At 45.4% G+C, this 22,693-nt stretch overlaps 2 protein-coding genes across 8 annotated transcripts in view; one reads left to right on the forward strand and one right to left on the reverse strand.

Annotated features, from left to right (window-relative positions):
- Positions 1-66: 66 nt before the first annotated feature.
- On the reverse strand, positions 67-14,032 carry LOC114796412 (CD99 antigen). Of its 5 annotated transcripts, none has more exons than XM_028990360.1 (18): positions 13,760-14,032; positions 6,060-6,368; positions 5,049-5,081; positions 4,846-4,881; positions 4,686-4,742; positions 4,166-4,219; positions 3,740-3,793; positions 3,618-3,650; positions 3,418-3,459; positions 3,259-3,312; positions 3,129-3,173; positions 2,977-3,039; positions 2,870-2,893; positions 2,322-2,363; positions 2,143-2,175; positions 874-996; positions 723-776; positions 67-573 (listed from the first exon to the last, which is right to left on the reverse strand). In XM_028990360.1, the coding sequence occupies exons 2-18, from the start codon at positions 6,115-6,117 to the stop codon at positions 545-547; spliced, it is 834 nt and encodes a 277-aa protein (XP_028846193.1). In that variant the 5' UTR covers positions 6,118-6,368; positions 13,760-14,032; the 3' UTR covers positions 67-544. The 5 variants fall into 5 exon arrangements, with proteins under 5 accessions (XP_028846193.1, XP_028846194.1, XP_028846191.1 ...); XM_028990361.1 differs by having other exon boundaries at positions 3,007-3,039; positions 5,049-5,084; positions 13,760-14,030; XM_028990358.1 differs by having other exon boundaries at positions 5,049-5,084; positions 13,765-14,029.
- Positions 9,624-22,693, forward strand: part of LOC114796411 (dehydrogenase/reductase SDR family member on chromosome X) — a 33,667-nt gene continuing 20,597 nt past the window's right edge. Inside the window, exons 1-4 of one of the 3 annotated variants that reach the window (XM_028990356.1) lie at positions 9,624-10,048; positions 10,129-10,229; positions 15,106-15,213; positions 19,601-19,669. In XM_028990356.1, the coding sequence (XP_028846189.1) occupies positions 15,198-15,213; positions 19,601-19,669 (85 nt within the window). In that variant the 5' untranslated portion in view covers positions 9,624-10,048; positions 10,129-10,229; positions 15,106-15,197. Of the gene's footprint in view, positions 10,230-13,706; positions 13,818-15,105; positions 15,214-19,600; positions 19,670-22,693 lie in introns of those variants that run through there. The other 2 variants (XM_028990355.1, XM_028990354.1) reach the window with 2 other exon arrangements.

Below are 22,693 nucleotides of genomic sequence, written 5' to 3' on the forward strand. Positions count from 1 at the left end.
GTTTCCATCGTGTTGGCTGCAGGTCAAAGTGCCGGAAGATTTTAACGAGCGTGTAACTGATCAAAGACCTTTTTTTTAAATTTATTTCAGCTGTCAGGATTGGCCTTGTATGTGATAAAACAAATTACACCATAACATGCTTTAATATTTTCTAGCCCTTCATCTGCAGAGGAACATATTTCAGGACATTAAAACAACTCCAAACAATACATTCTCATTAGATGTAGCCTTTTTACAGCAATTCACACAAGAACTACTCCAAATGATAATTACCGATAATCAAAAACGTAAATCTGTAATGACATCATAACAAAATAAGGCCCTTTTCATGTATTCCATGAAAAAAAAACAAAAAAAACAGCATGCACAGAGGTTACAGGCTCCGAGTCCTTACATTCCGCAGACCCCAAAGATGTGACACCCAGTGATTTATCAGCAAACTCAGAAAAAAAAGGCCCCTTTCACGGTGAGGTGAGCGTCCGACGCGCAGGAGTACATTGTTCTCACACCGGTGATCCTCTTAATCATCGGGCCTAATGATGACTTATGCCGCACCGAGGAGACTGCTGAGGACTGGAAAATGACATTTTGCACGGTCACACGTCTGCGATGAATGTGCTCTTCGCTTAACATTCATCCTCATATATTGCACGGAAATGTATGTAATGATGAACTATACATTATTAACACGTTTTAGGTTTTACTGCGGTAGTGCAGCTTACCCTGGGGCTCAGAATGGTTTCCTTGCTCGTCCTTGCACGCCCTCTCAGGATCACCTAAGAGAGACAAGCAGTACCATAACATGCTGTACCACTATATAGATTTCATTTTTATTTTCGTAACAACCGATACGAAACAATGGGAATCGCAAACCTCCTTGCTTCTTGAAGCACGTTTTTTTCTTCTGGTAGGCAAAGTAACCAACCACTGCACCGATAACGGCCACCCCAATTCCACTCACAACGGCAGGAACTTTGGAAGATGCCACATCTGTGTCTGGGACAAGTGACCATGACAGGTGAATTATAACAATATCCACGTCGGTCCACAAGATGGCAGTATGGTGTAGCAACTCAGAATTCAGTCCATTGAACCGAGTCCAATGCCACATTTTCCAGAACATTAATTTCCAAAGGTAGGCCCGATCATTTAGGACACTAACCACCAGGACCTAATGCTCAAACTGAAACATTATTCAAACTGAAAATCAGAGCGTACGTGTAATTTAAGTAAATAGAAAATAAATGAAATATGCACACACGCAAGCACCACAACGCCCTGACTCACAAAGAGTTGACATTTGCATGAATTTTTTTGTTGCCCGTAAATCTGTCAGCACACGATGGAACCTGCCAGAGTGGGAAAGAAGCTTTGAGACAGTCTATGTTTTCCCTAAGAAGTCGCTATTCTGCTGTTGCAACTGCCAGTCAATTTGTTTTTCCTCTGAATACGCCATAAATCAGAGCAGAACTTGGCAGGGTCTACTGTCAGGGCATTTATTAAAACACACACGCAAACACATCGCAGCCGACATCCTGCAGGCACAATTCACAGAGCCAGGCCCCACGACTGGATATTTATTACAGAAGAACTGAGGACCAATAGCGCATTGGCACATTCTGAGCCCTCCTAATCGGTATTGTTGTCACAGGGATCCGGCACGAAGCCACGTCTCGTCTACAGTGTTTGACAGAGCAGAGCAAGATCTGAAAGCGTCAGTGACTGGAGTATGAAAGCGGGAAAAAATGGCTTCAAAGTATACCGATGCAAGACTGAACGTGCTTTGCTTTTGTCCCATGAGATAATGGTGTGAATGAACTTCTGAGGTTAAGTGAGATTGATCATATTATGGAGAATAATAAGACAGCGTTAAATGCTGCTGGCTGTTCTCACGGCCTGCATCTTCTCCCTCGCCAACTGATGCGATGGACCTTGGGGCTGGAACGATGCTGCTGGACGTTTGATCAGGTCCAGGGTCTTCGTGGTTGTTCTCATACGTTTAAAGACTCGTAATATGGCCACGGCAAGGGGGATGAAAAGGTTCTCTAGAACCATTCTGAGCCTCTGTTGACTGTTCTGCCTCAGAATTCCGCAAAGCGCTACGTGGATGTTGCTGCTTGTGCGTTGTGGTCAGGGACATACCTCTCGGTTCGTTGGCCGCTCCTGCAGATCGCGCTGCGATAAATGAGCAATAGAAGAGAATAAATAAGAAAAGAAGCCATGGACTACAGCACCCATGTGCTATTGGTTTTAGCACTTTGACAAACACTGAGAAAGACAAGAAAACGCAGATTGCTAAGTAAGGAGGGGTTAAAGGTTACCTCTGCCTTCTCTTGGCTTGGCATCATCAGCAGCATCCAAAGCTTCGGAAACACATGTTAACATCATTTATAACAGTTCAGACTAAACATGACTGCTAGCATGATTGACAAAGTTCTGCGGATGCAGAATGAAACGTCGCTACGTTAAAGAAAGAAAGTCCAGTTGCCACGACTTAACTCTCAGACAAACCCAGCAAGGTTCGGTTTTAACTATGACTGATGCAAGAAAAACGTGGCGCAAGTTTGATAATCAATGATGTCTTTCAATAAACGGAAGGGAACAAAGAGAAATAATTGTAAAACACAGCACTGTCAAACTAGCGCCTATGCTACTTTTGCTGAAAATGCAAATTCTGATGCGTATTTCGCTGCCGTATAACGTTTGTAGGCCTTCATTTGTTTCTTTACACTCCTTTGAATCATTTCTTTTGTGCTATGCATTAAAACTCATAAAAAACGTATATGTATCGTGCACAAGTCACATTTTTGGCCTTTACAGACTTAGCAGCATTAACATCTGATTTCATTATCAAAAGCTGTTCACTTACCGCTTTCTTTACTGGCATCCAGTTCTGAAATATGCAAAATAATAATAATAATAATATCACCATTTTTTGCTGGACAAAATACAGTGTTGTTAATTAATTCTACATACGTTTTGCTTCCTTAAGAGACATGTCTGTACCTCCATTAAGAGCATCATTCAGGTCAAATCCACCTGTCTCACACACACAAATAACATTGAAATATGTTTTCCCCTTCGAAGGCGATATAACCATATATAAACCCCACATCTCGCCTAGCTACCTCCTTCAGGTTTCTCTGCATTTTGCATGGGCACAGGGGCTGCTTCTGCAGAACAGTACACAGCAGATCAGCACAAACGCTCGCTTTTCCCGCGCTGACCTGCCCGGCCTGTCTTGCTTGAACAGCATACCTACTGCAAGATCTTCCTCTAGGAGAGCGTCAGGGAGATCTACCATCGTCAGGCCTGAAAGAAAATGGCACGCGGTACGTTTTCACAGATGCGCGCTGACGCACTGTTGATTCTGTATTCCACATTGGTATCAAACACAATCTATTACGGCAATGTCACCTTCTGTGGGTAATTCTGTGGGCGCTGGTGAAGTTAATGGGCCTGACAGAGCGAGAGAAAAAAAAAAAAACGTGAGGGTTGACACCTTACACCGATCGTTTCTGGGATTTTTAATGTTACTATCAATTACAGTTACAATAGCCTATAACAGACCTGCATATGGCTGCGCTGTATTTAAAAAAAATAATAAAAAAAAGTACCTTCAGCGGCTGCACCATCGGAGCCAATGTCACCTACCAACAGGACAAAAGAAATGCTGTAAGGGAGCTGTGAGCCCGCCACATTTATGACCTGGGGTCAGCTTTTAGTGGCGCAGTTTTACCGTCTGCAGGTGCCTCCGTGTCCGCTGAGAGCAGCAGAGTTGTACTCGATTCTTCTGAAAAGGTAAAAAAAGCGCTGCTTTTACGCGCTTTAGCAACAAGGCAAGAGCTGAGTTCACTTCCCAGCGGAACGTGCCATCAGTTCATCTGGAAAAAGGGCCAGTGCGTGTGCAGGATGTAGGAATAACCTTTCTGGCCCAAGATTGGCAAGCCCCCCCCCATAACCGCATCGCCCTCACGCATATATTATCCGAATGCCTGAATTCCGGGGGCTGGGATGCGGCGCCGCATCCGGTGAGGAATCGGCCTTTACCATGCAAATTGTGACAAACATAGAGACGCCCGGATTTTCCGAAATCCAGCCCGTCGGCACACGAAAACAAGCCAATTAAAAGCTGCAGACAAAGCACGCTTGAAAGCACTGTTACCTTCCCCAAGAACCTCGGTTCCTGCGGCAGTTGCCGGAGTTCCCGTTGATGTTTCTAAAAAGAAGAGATATCAACAGTTCATTGTTAAAGACTCGCCCAAATTCATGCAAATTATTTCACGGAGGCCGTATAAAACCCAACGGAACTTGATTCTGAGATTAAAAAAACAAAAAAAAACAACTAGAAGGGTGGCTCAGAGCCACGGCTATCTAACAGGCATCATAAAAAATGGCGAAGGTATCAGACTCGTTCTGGGAAAGTGCCGGGTGACCTCATGCAGAACAAACCTGTTTTTTGTCCTCTGGCACCAGCGCAGTCCCTGGATGGACGCCTTTCGTTACTAAATTATGCATTTCATTTCCTCCGCTGATTTGAATTCAGAGTGACTTGGACGTTGTGTGCGGCCGTTATGAGCGACCTCGTTCGCACGCAAATGGCTCGCAAGTGCACCGTCACACTTAACATCCTTGGAGGCAGGCCGCAACAACACGACATGGTACACAACCCAACATGTTCTTACCGCCCTCAGGATCGGCGTCTAGCGTGCTGACTTCAGGAAGTGATTCGGTGGGCAGGGCTGTGGAAAACAGGGAGAACCGTGTAAATATAACAAAAAACGCTGCGTTATGTCATTTCTTTTTTATTTTGTTGTGTATAGCTTGCAGGGAGGTAAAGCTCACCTGTAATCTCTGCCATGTGCTCGTGGCCATATGCTTCTGCAAATACATAAATCATAAATTTGTATGTAATAAGCGATGTGTGTGTGTGTGTGTGTGTGTATATATATATATATATATATATATATATATATGTGTGCATTTATTTGCTTTATCCATCATTGGTGTGTTTATTCAGGCGTTATGTTTTAAGGGGACCATCTTACCTGCAGGTTCTGTTACGTTCTCTTGGTGATCTGCTTCTGGAGGGACATGAATTTGTTCATATTTGTTCAACATATCTGTCGTTTGTGTGTTCTGTGGTACAACTGCGAATGGCCCATCTTCAGAAAGCATTAGCTGCTATAGGCGGTCATCATGGTGAATCGAGAATTGTATTCTGTCCTCAGGTCTTGTTTCCTGTGTGTGTTGTTTTAATATCCGTGGAGACCCTCACCACTTCTCTTCTAGAAATGACCTTCGCGCTCACACCTTTCTGACAGCGCTGCACTTTTAGAACCAGTCTTTCTGTTATGCCCTGCTAATGTAAAGTAATATGTCGCTATTTGCACCTGACAGAGAGGTGGTGACATACGGGGGGGGGTGGGGAATCTCACACATTCACAAAAGGAGAAAGTTCTCACCCGGTCCCCTCCCTCGTAAACTAGAATACGTTTTGTCCGTGGTGCCATGACTAAGACACTCGGCTCCCCAGGGGCGAATCAAAAACATCCCCCTCTTTCTTTCATTCTCGAGACACGAACTTGATCTCTATCAATGGCGGGGTCTGCAGCTGGGCCGCGCTCCAGTTACCCAGATCCAGGCTTCTCCATCCCGGGCCGAATGACACACGCCAGGAACCCGGCTCTGGAACATCGTGTGTATCGGGGTGGTAGTGGCCTAGTGGGTAACACACTCGCCTATGAACCAGAAGACCCAGGTTCGAATCCCACTTACTGCCATCGTGTCCCTGAGCAAGACACTTAACCCTGAGCGTCCCCAGGGGGACTGTCCCTGTAACACCTGACTGTAAGTCTGATAAATGCTGTAAATGTTAAATGTCTTGGAGGCGCCTGATGAGTCCCAACCAGGAAGGCAGCATTTTAAAATGAAACTCGCTATTTTAAAGTGTGAAATGGGCTGAAACAGTAAAAGCTAGGGGACAGCGTTAGTAGAGTTTTTTTTTTTATTAGTGTTATTAATATTATTATTAACTACGTGAGCCGCCAGCAACCTACCTTGCGAATGCGCCCCGGATGCAAGCATTGCGAGGACGAAGATCCAGCGGCGCGACATGATCTCGGCCGAACGCCACGCTGCTGGCGGCCTGGTGGCGCTTCTCCTCGGCTGCTCCCTCGCCAGACCTGGTCTCGGCGTTTACTGAAACTTTCGTCGGGCGTGTCCCCTGCTCCCGCCAGGGAAGGTGGGGTGGGTGTGATCGACTCGCGCAGCGTCCAATGGCGCCTGAACCGCGGGGATGCCGCCGTGCGCACCCGTGGGTGCAGAGAGGGAAACAGTGAAGTGAAATAAAGGGGGCAACAGATATTCTGTAGAGGTTAAAGAGAGAAATCAAAATCAGCCAAAGGACGCACGGTGACGCACAACGATAATGACGCAGGAAAACGTAGAAAAACAAGTGTCTTGATCAGGGACACGATGGCAGTTGGTGGGATTTGAACCCGGGTCTCCTGGTTCATAGGCGAGTGTGTTACCCACTAGGCCACTACCACCCACTATGAAGGCTGTTAGGGAGGAAGACAAAGTCAAAAGCATAGTCATGGACTTATGCTAACCAGCTAATTTAGCCATGAGACACAAATAACAAACCAAAAATAATGATTAAAAGGTGCTACAAGAACAGGGTGTTGGCCTCTCAAGTCCAAGTTCATCTTATTTGTTACGCACAGTCCAGGCCAAAAATTTGGACGCACCTTCTTATTCAACGTGTTTTCTTTATTTTCATGACCATTTATGTTGGTAGATTCTCACTGAAGGCATCAAAACTATGAATGAACACATGTGGAGTTATGTACTTAACAAAAAAAGGTGAAATAACTGAAAACGTGTTTTATATTCTAGTTTCTTTGCTCTGATTACTGCTTTGTACACTCTTGCCATTCTCTCGATGAGCTTCAAGAGGTCGTCACCTGAAATGGTTTTCCAACAGTCTTGAAGGAGTTCCCAGAGGTGTTTAGTACTTGTCGGCCCCTTTGCCTTCACTCTGCGGTCCTGCTCACCCCAAACCATCTCGACTGGGTTCAGGTCTGGTGACAGTGGAGGCCAGGTCTCCACTTTTTGTTAAGTACATAACTCCACATGTGTTCATTCATAGTTTTGATGCCTTCAGTGAGAATCTACCAATATAAATGGTCCTGAAAATAAAGAAAACATGTGCCGGGTCATGTGTAGACCCCTGGCAGTACTGTGTCCCCGAGTGGACCTCGCCCACAAGTCTGCTTGGGGTCTGTGTGTTACGTTACGTGTGGGTGAAGTGTGTGAGTTCCCCCGGTGTGAGTGAGCCTTTCCGTTCCCCGCTCCTTTTTCCCCAAGTAGAGCCCCGTGTGTTTGTCCAGTTTACATGAAATGGTTTTCTGTTTAAGCACCTGCGGACGGGTCTCCCCGTTATTTGTGTTTAACCATCACCCTTGGTGAGCAGTGAGCAGCCATGACAGGCGTCTGGGGAGCAGTGTGTGGGGACGGTGCTTTGCTCAGTGGCACCTCAGTGGCGGATCGGGATTCGAACCGGCAACCTTCTGATTACGGGGCCGCTTCCTTAAGCACTAGGCCACCACTGACCTAAATTGGTGTCATGGCATTAATGTTCAACATGAACATCGCTGGGTCGTAGAAATGGAGTTAGAATAATATGAGGTAGAAGGTTCGGTGGCCCAGGGTGCATTGTGCAGTGATTAGCGACGTCCAGTGTGAACGACTGTAGACGTGTGAAGGGAGGAGAACAGCGGTGTGTGATCAGGTCAGGATGTGAGGTGTGGTGCCATGTCCTGGTTGAGAAGCCTAATGACCTGAGGATAGAAAGTCCTCCCGAGTCTCAGAGTCCGTACACGACACTTCTTAGTCTCTTGCCTGATTTCAGAAGCTGAAAGAGGCTCTTGTATGGAATGAGTTCCTACAAGCAAAGGTCTACAGATGGAAAACAAGACTGTATCGCTGCATTTACATTTTTACATTTACAGCATTTATCAGACGCCCTTTTCCAGAGCGACTTACAATCAGTATTACAGGGACAGTCTCCCTGGAGCAATTTAGGGTTAAGTGTCTTGCTCAGGGACACAATGGTAGTAAGTGGGATTCGAACCCGGGTCTTCTGGTTCATAGACGAGTGTGTTACCCACGAGGCTACTACCACCCTATCGCCACCCACCCCTATCGCTGCTCAGAGAACAATACAATTAGAGTGTCTCTTTTTCTGCACACATAATGTCACTGTCGGGTGAAAACGAGGAAATCCTGCAATAAATGGTTTTGGTAAATCAATATTTTATCAGTGTTGGTAAAATTGCTTTCGGCTTAGTTTGTGCCGGTGCCTAAGAGTTTTGCACAGTACTGTATGTCAGTCGTGTGGGTCAAATTATGGGGTCGGTTTCCAGGGCAACGTAAACACCTTGGTTAACTATTGCCGATTCTGCCGAAGGCTTACCAGCAAAAATAAAACCTGAATATAAATGTGCAGCAATCACACACACACACACACACACACACACACACACACACACACACACACACACACACACACACACACACACACACACACGTAGACTCGTTTGCAGGCAGTTTTTATTCGCCTTTTTGCGCCTTTTCAGGCGACAGAAGCTCCCGACACCCTGCAGGATTTTAAACTGCAGCGTATTTACCGCAAAGCCTCGTTTCTGCTTCCTTGTTTCCTTTCTTCTGCTCGTTAAGCTGAATAACTTCGGTTATTATCGTGAGTACGTGCGCATGCGCACACCGGGGCGGCAGAAAATGACTGCGGTCCCGGCTCTGCCGTAAAGAGTTGCGCCACCCAGCGGCTCCGACGCGCACCTCGACGCAGTTTCGAAGCTTGTTTCTTTCATGGACATTCACGGCGTTTACCAGACGCCCTTATCCAGAGCGCCTCACAACCAGTAGTTACAGGGACAGTCCCCCCTGGAGACACTCGGGGTTAAGTGTCTTGCTCAGGGACACGACGGTAGTAAAGTGAGGTTCGAACCTCGGTCTTCTGGTTCATAGGCGAGTGTGTTACCCACCCCCCGCCCAAACTTAATGTATGTCACATATTCCGGAAAAAAAAAGTTTTTCGATCTCTGAAACACATGACGGTGGGGACGATAAATAGGGGCAGCGGTGGCCTGGCCCCGTAATCAGAAGGTTGCCGGTTCGAATCCCGATCCGCCAAGGTGCCACAGAGCAAAGCACCGTCCCCACACACTGCTCCCCGGGCGCCTGTCATGGCCGCACACTGCTCACCAAGGGTGATGGGTTAAATGCAGAGGACACATTTCACTGTGTGCACCGTGTGCTGTGCATCACAATGACACTTTTACTTGATGATGGTGCTGAAAATGTTGTGAACTCCATGAAAGTCACCAACGCGAACATTTACAGCATTTACCAGACGCCCTTATCCAGAGCAATTTACAATCCGGAGTTACAGGGACAGTCCCCCCCTGGAGACACTCAGGGTTAAGTGTCTTGCTCAGGGACACGATGGTAGTAAATGGGATTTGAACCTGGGTCTTCTGGTTCGTAGGCGAGTGTGTTACCCACTAGGCTACTAGCCCCCCGAACGTGGCGGCTGTAAGTAAAATCCGACTAATAATCGCACAGGAGACGCAACAAGTGACGATATCGACGCGTCGAGCGTGGCGAGCGGTGCGCCCGGGGCGCATCTGACGTCTCCGTCCTGCGAAGTCGATCGAACTGTTGAATCCGGATCAACCTGTTCCATCACTCCTCTCTCTCCCTCCCTCTCCCTCTCTCTACTTTTCTCCCGGGAGATAAAGAAGAAGAAGAAGAAGAAAGACGCGCGTTTCCTCTCCATCCCTCCGTGCTCGGAATGAGCGAGGACTCCGCGGCGGGGGAGCCGAGGCGCATTTCGGGATCTCGGACACGCTCGCTCGGCGCGCTCGGCTCCCGGGTTTTTTTTTTCGGCAGCGGTCGGACCCGGGTTCGATACCGGGCTCCGCTCCCTCCGCTGCCCTGTGACATGCAGTCTCTCATCTCTCCGGTGACTAAGGCTATTCTGGTGGCTCTGTTCATCTTTGCCATTCTGCTCATCCTCTATGTCATACTGTGGTACATATGCAGGGACGTGGACTGCGACCACGGCATCTGATTTTAGCGCTCGACCGGGGGCGAGTGGGCAGGAATACCCCGTGGCGGGCGATGGAGAAGTCAGGGTGACCCCGGTAAGTGCATCGCCTGCGTGTCTACATGGATCGGGCTGCTGAGCGTGATTTGAATAAAGCTTCGGGTTGGGATTTCGATCTTGCGTAGTAACCTTCCTGGGGTGCCGCGTGGTTTGGGGGGGGGGGGGGGGTTGGGGGGGGGTATGTGGACCGAAATGTGTGTCACGCTTCCCAGCTGATGCTCACATCAGGGAACGTGGCTTTGAATGAATGGTGGTATATATATTTTTTCTCCATTTTAATGACACACAGATCCTTAATGACAAATATCCCCTGAATGGTCTGGCGACCATATACATATATGTCATTAAGATGGAGAAGAAAAAAAATGTATGTATATATATATATATATATATATATTTTTTCTCTTCATCTTAATGACTTAATGAATGTTTGGAGCAGTGAACCTGGGGCTGGACGTACAGACCGACTGTGACAGATGGATAAATTACAAATTAGAGGCTGAAGCTTTTGGACAACTTTTTTTTTTTTTTTCATTTTTCGTGCGAACCAGCAATCCTCAGGTAGTTCAGCCGGCGTGCGAAGGAAGGCCGGCGATTTGGCGGGGACGGAGGGTCTCCCCCGCCACCAACCACCCCTGAGAATGTTCATTTTTGAGTGTACCCTACATGGAGCTAATGTGGAGCTCTGAAGGACAAGTCAAGGGCAAGGTTCAGGCCGACTCTTTTCACACGTTCGTCAGCACACAGTTTGCCCAGCGGATGCGAGACAAATGCGATTTTTATCGGCAGATCGCAAAGCCATATTTTAAAGTGTAGCCGGCTAAGGTGTATAAATTCACCGCGAACAAGAGCAAAACCTGTCGGGTGAATTATCTCCATTCAGCACGGCAGAATCAAGCCGCGTAACAAGGTCTTGTAGCACCAACATGACTTCTCTTTCTTTCTGGTAATGAATTAAAAAAAAAAAACTCGTTCCTACAGAACGGTCAGGTTGTGTCGGGGTCATTTCAGGCGGAAAAAGGAGCATGGAGCCATGCAGCCTTGTGCAGAATGACAGCAGAGCGCATGCCTTCCCCTGTCAAATTGTCATGCCGGGAAGAATATAGCCCCCAGATCTGGCGTCGAGAGCCTGCATTCCTTTACACGCCCCATGCGCTTTGGTACACATGCATTTTTATTAACCAGACCTCGGCGTCACGAGGCCCGCGCCGGTCAAGAGTAACCATCAGGTAATGAAATTTACCTACACGAGGCGCAGAAACCACCGTGCGGTAAAAGCAGAGGAGTCAGAAGTGGAAGCGGTTAAAGCCGAAGGTTGTGAGTCACCGGTTATGTAAAGTTTCGTAGTGCCACTCAAGGTGATTTATGTAATGATGATTTGATGTGATTGAGCAGATTGACTGCCTGGTGTCGCCCTCGTTTTTGTGAATAAAAATGAGGCTGAAACATGTAAAAATAATCGTAATGACGGGACTCTTGTGGTGTGACAGTCACTTCAGAGGAAATTTTGACGAAATGACGGGGGGGGGGTAGGGATCTACCGGGATGAGAGTGAATGATGAGCAAGCCGAGGACGCCAGGCCTTGAGTCTTAAAGGCAATCACAGCCGCGTCGTGGCAGGAAAAGGTAATTACCGGTACTGGGGTCTGCAGTGCACCACTGACAAGGCCACGCCCCCCCCGGCAGATAAAGACATCAGATAAGCGTGACGGTGGCTCTGGGGTGTTAACTGGAGCAAGGTGACCTGGGTCTGGATGCATAAAAGATGCATTACCAACTCACACAGTCGCATTTATTTATATCTGAGAGCTATGCAAAGATCATCCAAAAAAAAGAAATGAAATGCAAAGAATTTCATTGCGGCACCTACTTAAGCACACTTAATACCCCTAAATACTAAAAAGCCCGGGGTGTCATTTTTGCCAATGAACCTCGCTTGTCTCCGGTTCCTTACTTTTCGCCCACCGTACGCATGGCTACGCCTTTTTTGCTGTGCAATAAACCCAAGGTCATTGTGGCTATTTATCTTCTACTGGACCACAAGCTTGATGTTACAAGCACATGGGGCCAGTAATAATGGTCTGGATTTTTTTCCCACCAGAAGCTGTACTCCATCACTCTTGGTAACAAACTCTATGTTGTAATCATATAGAACACATTGCATGTCATGGAAAATGGTGATGTGGACCTTTAATTTGCATGCTGTACATAATGCACTATACAATATAATGTAGCAGAACGACCGGTGAAGTGGAATAACATTGATTATCTCATTACAGTGGCCCTTGGCAGTGGGTGGCAGCGATTGAACATTTTGTCCTTGAAGCTGATGTGTTGGAAGCAAAGGGGGGTTAAAAAAAAAAAAAATGGGAAAGCATAAGGAAAACCGGTCGACCGGTGACAGGGTCATGGTCAAGGCTCGTTGATGCATGTGGGGGGCGCAGGCTGCCCTCTGTTGTCTGACCCAGTAGCAGGTGACAGAACACACACACACACACTGCATCATAGAAGGTGGGGCAGCGGTGGCCTAGTGGGCAAGGAAGAGGTGCCGAGGTGCCACTGAGCAAAGCACCGTCCCCACACACTGCTCCCCGGGCGCCTGTCATGGCTGCCGTGTCACCGTGTGCTTCACAATGACAATCATATAATTTCATATATTCATTTTCTTGCATCAATGTTACTCACCCCCTGCTGAATAATTGGTATTATTTTTTAGGGACGTACGGTCGGTCTGTAGAATTGTCCGCAGAGCTATGCCCTTGGTGCCCATGCTGACCCAGAGCCTGCAATGTGCACGTTTAGCACCAGAACTGGACTTCAGGGCATTGGAGGAAGGAAGCCTGGTCTGATAAATCTCGTTTTATTTCGAATCATACGGGTGGTGTTTACCTGAACAAGTCATGCCAACCAGTACGAACTTGCTTCTGCATTCATGGAAACGTTGTTTGAGGACCAAATGGTTTGAGGAACGGTGGCCTCCAGGTTCTCCAGGTCCCAGTCGAACTGAGCATCAGTGGGATGTGCTGGAAAAACAAGTCCAAGTGCAAGGTGGTTCCACCTCATAACTTTACAGTTTGTGGAGCCAAATCGTGCAGTGAGGTCCAGGGTGGTAGTAGCCTAGTGGGTAGCACACTGGCTTGTGAACCGGAAGACCCAGGTTCGAATCCCGCTTACTACCATTGTGTCCCTGAGCAAGACACTTAACCATAAGTTCCTCCGGGGGGGGACTGTCCCTGTAACTACTGATTGTAAGTCGCTCTGGATAAGGGCGTCTGATAAATGCTGTAAATGTAAATGTTAAATATCCACGCGACGACGGGACACTGTGGTAATGTTATGGCTGATCGGGGAATATAGAATAAAGATCGACACCGTTTCCTCGTTTTAATTCGCCTTTCCGTGTTTCTTTTATTTGTGTGTGCGTGTGTGGGACGAAACAGACGGGTCGAGGTGCGGAACCACCGGCACCGTGTACGGTTGCTCGATAGTGGGGACGTAGAAAAGCGCAACACCCGCGGCGACATGGCAGCCCTGCTGGACCACCTGTTACCGGCGCTGAGACTCTACCTCACCGGCGTCAAAGTCCTGCTTTGCCAGCTTCTAACGCGGCCGTTCGCGCTGCCAGGTCGGGCCACGGGTCGACGTTACGGAGCTGCGGTGCATTCAGCGCGGCGTGAATGCACGTTGCGTTGACGTTTCTCCGTGGAAGGTTCTCGCATAACTCCGAAACAGTTCGAAGTTTACATGTGTCGAGAGTTCGCGACCTTCACAAGCGACCCAGCGATCCGTATTAGCGATTTGTTGCTTCTAACTAACTTTTCTTCCCACCTCGTTCAGCCGACTTCATAACCCCGCGCTGATTGGCCAATACAAACACGTGCTGGTTTTTCTGTGTGCTGATTGGTCCTTCTCCCTGGTCTTCTTGTGATAGTGCAAAGTGTCAAACGCTGAAGAATTGAATTAAAAGATAAATAGATAGTTTATTGGTTCTGATTGGAATTTCGGCTTACAGCTGTTTGAACACAACACGCAGCTGCGTGGTAAGAGTCTAGCCGAGACATTAAATAGAGCTGCTGCAATTAGGACTGGAGGTGCTCGACTATGAATCAGGAGACCACAGTCACATTTATTGTGTCCCTGACCAGTGTCCCCAGGGGTACTCTCCCTGTCACTCCTGAAATAAGGGCTAAATGTAATGGAGGTAAGGGTAAACTTATTACAATAAAAAGGATTACTGTTTTTGTAGTTTATTTTTGTTCTTTTTATTTTTTTTTTTAACTGAGGAATGGCCAAGATTATATCGTTAGCATCCCAATGAGCTCTGAAGGTGAATCCAGATACTGATCCTATTCATTTTGTTTCATGCATGGTCATGCTACTGCTTGCCTGAGGATTCATTAGCGTGGATCTCCGTTTCCTGTCCTTGCTAATGCCACTTAATTGAAGCATTGTGATCTGTTTGTGGAACTTTGATAAGGGCAAACACAATTAGGAAGGCTTAAGGCCCGTCACTGTGCCGGCGGACTCAGAACCCAGGTCAGCCTGGTGACCAATCAGAAGAAAATATTACCTTGCTTTTGTGTTTCTGTAATAAGTGTTCCCGTTCACTTACAGTGGGATTGCTTTGAGGAAGGTCCCTTCTTCCAGAAGCTTATCGCGGAAGAAGGATATTGTCTTCCACCAGCCATTTATGTGCAACGGGACAAAGCAAAATGATTAGTGCATTATCTTGATGTGTTCTCTGCCTGGGGCGCAGCGCTGCGCTGTTATATTGTCCTGCTGGGAGACGTTTTAAAATGAAACGAAACGCTGGCCCTGCGAAAGGCCGGAATTAAATGGCCAGAAGTAAAAGAGGTGAGCAGAAATAGTGAATGCTGCTTAAAATCCTTCTTGTTTCTCTGTTTATTTTGCAGTTTTGCCAAAGCAAGATGGAAAGGTTGCCATAGTGACTGGGGGTGCCAAAGGAATTGGGTATGAGACGGCCAGGCATTTGGCGAGGCTTGGAATGCATGTCATCATTGGTAGTGTATACACCCTTTGAAAACTTTTCAGTCTGAGAATTTGGTCAGATTGTTGTGCAATTCCATCATAAAAATGTAATGGTCAAAGGTATACAGTGGGTTGCAAATGTATTCTGCCCCCTTGAACTTTTCCACACTTTGTCACATTACAGTCACAAAAAGGAATCTATTTTATTGGAATTCCACGTGAAAGACCAATACAAAGTGGCATACTCATAATATAACTGAAAAGTGGGGTGTGTGTAATTATTCAGCCCCCTGAATCAATATTTTGTAGAACCACCTTTTGGTGCAATTAAAGCTGCCAGTCTTTTAGGGTATGTCTCTACCAGCTTTGCACATCTAGAGACTGAAATTCTTGCCCATTCGTCTTTGAAAAACAGCTCCAGCTCAGTCAGATTAGATGGACAGCGTTTGTGAACAGCAGTTTTCAGATCCTGCCACAGATTCTCGATTGGATTTAGATCTGGACTTTGACTGGGCCATTCTAACACATGGATATGTTTTGTTTTAAACCATTCCACTGTTGCCCTGGCTTTATCTTTAGGGTCATTGTCCTGCTGGAAGGTGAACCTCCGCACCAGTCTTTTGCAGACTCCAAGAGGTTTTCTTCCAAGATTGCCCTGTATTTGGCTCCATCCATCTTCCCATCAACTCTGACCAGCTTTCCTGTCCCTGCTGAAGAGACGCACCCCAAGAGACAGTGGGGATGGTGGGTTCAGAGTGATGAGCGGTGTTAGTTTTCCGCCACACATTGCGTTTTGCATTTTGACACCAAAAAGTTCCATTTTGGTCTCCTCTGACCAGAGCACCTTCTTCCACATGTTTGCTGTGTCCCCCACATGGCTTGTGGCAAACTGCAAATGGGACTTCTTGTGGTTTTCTTTTAACAATGGCTTTCTTCTTGCCACTCATTTACATTTACATTTATGGCATTTGGCAGACGCCCTTATCCAGAGCGACTTACAACGTGCTTTCAAGTTACCATCGATGAAGAGATCAATTCCGGTTCACTAGGACCCCCAACTATGAATACATCTATTTAATTCACTCTGTTGTAGATTCTGTACACAAAGTTCGACAACAAAGTTCGACAACACAATTTAATCTAAATATTCTTTAAAGAGGAAGGTCTTGAGCTGTCGTTTGAAGGTGCTCAGTGACTGAGCTGTTCTGACCTCGAGGGGAAGTTCATTCCACCACCGAGGGGCCAAGACGGAGAAGAGTCTAGATGAATGTTTTCCTTTTACCTTCAGAGATGGAGGGACCAGGCGAGCAGTACTGGAGGCTCGGAGTATACGAGGTGCAGTGTGAGGTGTAATAAGGGCTGTGAGGTAGAATGGTGCTACTCCATGTTTGGCTTTGTAGGCCAGCATCAGTATTTTGAATCTGATGCATGCAGCTACTGGGAGCCAGTGGAGGGAACGTAGCAGAGGGGTGGTGTGGGAGAATTTGGGAAGGTTGAAGATCAGTCGTGCTGCTGCATTTTGTATGAGTTGTAGAGGTCGGATGGTACATAGTGGTAGACCAGCTAGAAGGGAGTTGCAGTAGTCCAGTCGTGAGATTACTAAGGACTGAACCAGTAGTTGGGTGGCCTGGGTTGACAGATAAGGGCGGATTCGTCTGATATTGTAGAGAAGGAATCTACATGAGCTGGAAAGATTGCTGATGTGAGTTGAGAAGGAGAGTTGGTAGTCTATTGTTACGCCAAGGTTGCAGGCTGTTGCAGAAGGAGAGAGCTGCGAGTTGTCTAGGTAAATAGCAAGATCCTGATGTGGTGAAGAATCTGCTGGAATGAATATTAGTTCAGTTTTGGTGGGATTGAGTTGTAGGTGATGCGCTGCCATCCAAGACGAGATGTCTGTTAGACATGCAGAGATTTTGGAAGCAGCATGAAGATCAGAGGGAGGAAAGGAGAAGAGGAGTTGTGTGTCGTCAGCATAGCAGTGGTAGGATAAACCATGTGAGGGAATGACCTCATCAAGTGATCTCGTGTAGAGGGAGAAAAGGAGAGGACCTAGCACCGAGCCTTGAGGGACACCAGTGGCCACTCTTCCATAAAGGCCAACTTTGTGCAGTGCACAACTAATAGTTGTCCTATGGACAGATTCCCCCACCTGAGCTGTAGATCTCCTCAGCTTGTTCAGAGTCACCATGGGCCTCTTGGCTGCATTTCTGATCACTGTCCTTGTTCAGCCTGTGAGTTTAGGTGGACGGCCTTGTTATGGTAGGTTTACAGTTGTGCCATACTCCATCCATTTCTGAATGATCGCTGGAACAGTGCTCCATGGGATGTTCAAGGCTTGGGAAATCTTTTTGTAGCCTAAGCCTGCTTAAAGTTATTTCTCAATAACTTTATCCCTGACCTGTCTGGTGTGTTTTTGGACTTCATGGTGTTGTTCCCAATATTCTCTTAAACAAATGTTTGGAATCATGCATGATTTTTGTTCCACTTCTCAAGTGTACACCACTTTGTATTGGTCTTTCACGTGGAATTCCAATAAAATAGATTAATGTTTGTGGCTGTAATGTGACAATATGTGGATAAGCTCAACTGGGCCGTATACTTTTGCAACCCACCCAAATACATCTATGGCCTTTGGTGGCCTAGCGGTTAAGGAAGAGGCCCCGTAATCAGAAGGTTGCGGATTGAATCCCGATCCGCCAAGGTGCCACTGAGCAAAGTATCGTCCTCACACACTGCTCCCCGGGTGCCTTTCATGGCTGCCCACTGCTCACCAGGGGTGATGGTTAAAAGCAGAGGACACATTTCGTTGTGTCACCGTGTCCTGTGCTGCAGTGTTTCACAATGACAATCACTTCACTTTCATTAAGGAAAGTCCAAGTCAGAGGCAAAAATGATTGTCATTTGCCAATTTAAATAATGGCACACTAAATGTCAGGTCGAGTTGCAAACAGGCTAAAGGGGTGCTAGTAGTCTAGTGTTTGGCTGCGACCACAAAGACCCCCAAGGAAGAATTTTCATATTACACAAAATAACAAGTTAAACATGAAATCTCCACTTTCACAAAGTCATGTACATCTGTGACGATAAATTGCGAAAATGCTAAATAATACAGCCGACCTTCCACTCGCTGTGCTTTTTACGGTATGCAACATTTCAACATAAAACCAAAACCCCAAAACCTATTATCTCCGACTTTCACAAGTGTGAAAGTGCATGAAGGATTCGCACATGTATTTGACCCCAAGCTGAAAGGTTCTAAATGAATGTTTATTAAATCATTCCGTGTCGTTCCATTTGGACCTTTTCAAGAGAAAATCCTATTAATATCTATTGAATAGAGAACCCACAGACAACTTGTTCCCTGGAGGCCCACTATTTGAGAAGTGCTGAGCTACTGATTGCAGAATGTCGTCAATGTAAATGTAAAGCCAGAGAGGGCACGGTTTTTCGTGAACCAGCGAACGCACACATACGCTTGCATCTAACATCCCCAGTGTGTCTGTTCTCATGCATATTTAAATACAGAATACTGTCCATTAGCATGAGTGATGAATGTAAGTAACATAACACTTAGTGATTAGTCATTAGTCAATATGTCATTAATCATAGCGTTCGCTCATATGAACCCACTGTGCTTTCTTTAATTATCAATTAAAGGTACTTTTAGTTCCACTGCACATTTTTTCCCTCAGCCAATCAATCACTTGCAAACTGTTGTTAAAATGATGCATAGGTAATAAGCATATATTAGCATATCATAATAACTGATAGTGTCAGGACTGGCTGGCCGTCCAGTGCTAGAGTTATTACCGTTTTTGTGAAAGGGCTACATTACGAAGCGAATGTGAGTCTTCATTCGGCACATGTGAAGTCGACTAAGGCAAGAAAAAAAAAAGGGCTTTCATTTATTAATGAGCTCCATCCTGATTTATTCTGCCATTCAAGCACAGCACAATTAATAGAAATAGTTAATTAGGTTATACATTCAATTCCCAAAAGCCAAAAATATTACTAGGCAAATTATTGCCAGGGGGCAGGGGTTGATTCATCAAGTGCTCTTCTGAAGGGCTTTATGTGGAGATGATTCTTCTCTTTGTAATTTGTGATCACACTATGGATAAGTTATATGAATGATTTAACATATTCTGCATTATGCTGGATTTCATTTGCACTTGATTTATTTGAATATATCTCGTTTACATACACAGAATAGCTTCTGTTTTTAATAGAAAGGTTACTCTGTAGTTGAATATGAACTCGATGTTAAAATTGTATTGTTAAGCCACATGCAATATTGTTTACATCACGAGAACCTTTCTTGACACCTAATTGTGGGTTTGTTTTACACAGATCTATATAAGAAAATTGGCATAAAAAGTGGTCAGAAAGATAAATTGACTGTCCTCCTTTCTTGTTCAGCTTCAAACCACGAAGATACGGGTTTGGCAGCAGTAAAGACGATCCGTGAAGAACAGAGCGAGTTGAAGGGTGAGCCCATCCACTCACATTGTGAAAGGCTCTTTGTGCATCATGTCTGCTCAACACATATCTCGTTAACAAAGATGAATACGGTAGCCGTAACTGTGATTAACTTATTGTGAGAGGAGCTGATGGAGCCGCCGAGAGGTGATTTTACACCTTACTGAAGAGCTATTATTGGAAAACAAAATATCACAGCGTTTTGTGTCTGTGAGCTGGGCTTAATGCACATTTAAGACCATAGCACCAGACACCAAATGTTACACATTATAGTGAAAAGCACCATAAAAGGACCTCTTGGAGATTTAATATAAAATGAAATTGATTTCCAGATGTGCATATTAAACCAAATTTTTATCATGTCTAAATGGTGTTTATAGACACAATGTTAAACAATGTTTACACTAGAAATATCCAATACATCATTTCATTAATGGTTTCTTAGCAATATATCATCATACGATCATACGTACAGATGAAATCAGCTCTTAGAACATAGAATGTAGAAATGATATGCAGCCTTACCCGCTAGGCCACAAATGCCCCCTATCCAGTCATAGGGATCCAGCCATGGATACCTATAGTCATGGGTACCTATAACTGGCTAGGGGCCAGTGGTGGCCTAGCAGGTACGAAGCGGAACCGTAATCAGAAGGTCTGAATCCCGAACTGCCAAGCTGGCACTGAGGTGCCACTGAGCAAAGCACCGTCCCCACACACTGGTCCCCGGGCGCCTGTCATGGCTGCCCACTGCTCACCAAGGGTGATGGTTAAAAGCCGAGGACCCGTTTCGTTGTGGCACCATATTCTGTGTTCCACAACAACAATACACACTTTCAATTTTAAGTTACATGCAGTTGTTGATCAAGGCTGACACAACAAATCTATTCATTGTTTACAAAATTATATTGCTTATGTTATTGTGTAATTAATTTATTTTTAATATTGCTGGGGCATTTCCAAAAGTCTTTTTCGGTTAATCGAAGAAAGCTGAAAAATTAGTCAACGCATTGTAGTGTTGTTTACTGCCAATTTGTTTTTTTTTAACACTGCTCCAGTTTTTTTGGTGTATGTAGTACTGCTCTTGTATGTAATTACACACAACACCAGTATTATATTTCATTGAATAATCGATTTATTGGTTGACAAATGTACATAATTATTTCCCACCTTTGGTCAGAAAGAGTCACAAGTATCTTTTTATTAATTGTCAGATGTAAATAGTTACATTTCTTGTTATATTAGTATATTAAATTTGAGTCAAGCGTGGTTTAACCTTACCACAGTGGTTGAGACATCTGATGTTCTTAAAAAAAAAGTGTTTTTTTTTTTTTTTTTTATACAGAATGTCTCACAGTGATGAGACATATTCCAAGTCAGGTGCGGAAGTTGTGCTTCAGCCTTGAACTGCCTTCTGAACGCGTGGAGCTAGTATAGAGACGCAGGCCTGGGCTCAGCACCTCCGCCTCTTTAAAGGTGGATCTGGGAGCTCTTTCAAATGTAAAAAAGTTGCACATTCATATCTGCGCTCTCACAGCAGCTGCACACTGTGTTGTTCATCGTTCATTTGAGAAGACCAGTCAGGGATACATCATGGATTCAGGAAGCAAGAAAGGAGAAGGGTTTGACACATTGTAAAAAAAAAAAAAAAAAAAAAAAGTAGAAGTGAAAATTATGCATAATAAATCCGAGGATGTGCCTGCACACATTATTTCTCTTTTTTTAAGGTTTGCCGCATTTGAGTATGTTTTTTTGTTAGTGGGGGGCTGTCACTGATTTATTGAATGAGGCCTGTTACAGGGATGTGTGTACATTTTGGAATAGGATATTGGTGCAATTTAACAACTATAAAATTGGATATAATCACCCTTGAATTCAGTATTTGGAATAAACTGTTTGTGTATAACATTGATAGGAGCTACGCCTGGTTCCAATCTGATGATAAATAACGCCTCTGGAGTGTTGTTCTCGGACACGTTAAAGAATGAGAAGCAGCAGCCGTGTCCTTAATGAAAATGAGCCCTATTTGTATGTAGTGTAGTGAGTTTTTGTGGCAAATGTCCTTGACGAAACTCTTTGCGTCTTGTAAGGTTTGCGCTGTATGAGCCACTAACAAGTCATCCTGAGAGAAAACACGGAAGCGTTGGCTGTGCTCGGTGCATACTAAAATGGTTCCGACTTATTATTGGGTTACCGTGCTGAAAAGACGTCAATACGCAACAGGAGAAGGTCAAGACCGGAGCTGCTGAAGTCTGTACGTTGCGCAGTGTGTAAACCGTCCCTGTCGTCTGATTCCGTGTGGTAAACTGTTCACACGTCCACCATCAAATCTTTATGTTCTATTCATAGATTTGAAGCAGATGAATAACAGCATCTTAATTTCGAATGTATTTTTGAATATATACGCAGCACTAATGTACAGAAAGGATGTGAATAGCATACACGTTGTTATAATTGACCAGCCTTCCTCGTTTCCCCCGAACATGTCCTCTTTTTGAGACCTGCGCCTGGTCTGGTTCTTGAGCTGATTAAACATCATGACAATCTTACACAGCTATTTATTTACATTTACATTTACAGCATTTACCAGACGCCCTTATCCAGAACGATCAGTAGTTACAGGGACAGTCCCCCCCTGGAGACACTCAGGGTTTAAGTGTCTTGCTCAGGGACACAATGGTAGTAAGTGGGATTCAAACCTGGGTCTTCTGGTTCGTAGGCGAGTGTGTTACCCTCATGCTAGTCAAAGTACTGCTACCATCCTGCTCTCGCAAATGGAATTTTATCTGCCCACAAAGTCCCTAAATCTGGTCCCTCTACTTTAATCCAGAGCATCTTAGTAACTAGTTAGACAGACAGAATGCCTGGAACTATTCAGGGTTAAGTGGTTTTTGAACCCCGAGAAGGCCTAAAAGATCCAGTTTTCCATCTGCAGACTGGGAGAGACCAACCCCCAGTTCTTGTGGCGGATCTCTGGATACCGTTTTTTGGGATTTTCATCATGCCATTCCCAGCATTCTTTTGTTTAAGCTC

The sequence above is a fragment of the Denticeps clupeoides genome, chromosome 9, assembly GCF_900700375.1.
Source record: "Denticeps clupeoides chromosome 9, fDenClu1.1, whole genome shotgun sequence".
In the NCBI taxonomy this organism is placed as follows: Eukaryota; Metazoa; Chordata; class Actinopteri; order Clupeiformes; family Denticipitidae; genus Denticeps; species Denticeps clupeoides.

Coding starts and splice junctions, on each gene's coding strand:
- LOC114796412 (XM_028990358.1), bottom strand. CDS start 6,117: ATGTCGCGCCGCTGGATCTTCGTCCTCGCAATGCTTGCATCCGGGGCG. Junction 3,794..4,165: donor AACCGAGGTTCTTGGGGAAG/GTAACAGTGCTT, acceptor TTACCTTTTCAG/AAGAATCGAGTACAACTCTG. Junction 2,894..2,976: donor GTCTCTTAAGGAAGCAAAAC/GTATGTAGAATT, acceptor TGCATATTTCAG/AACTGGATGCCAGTAAAGAA.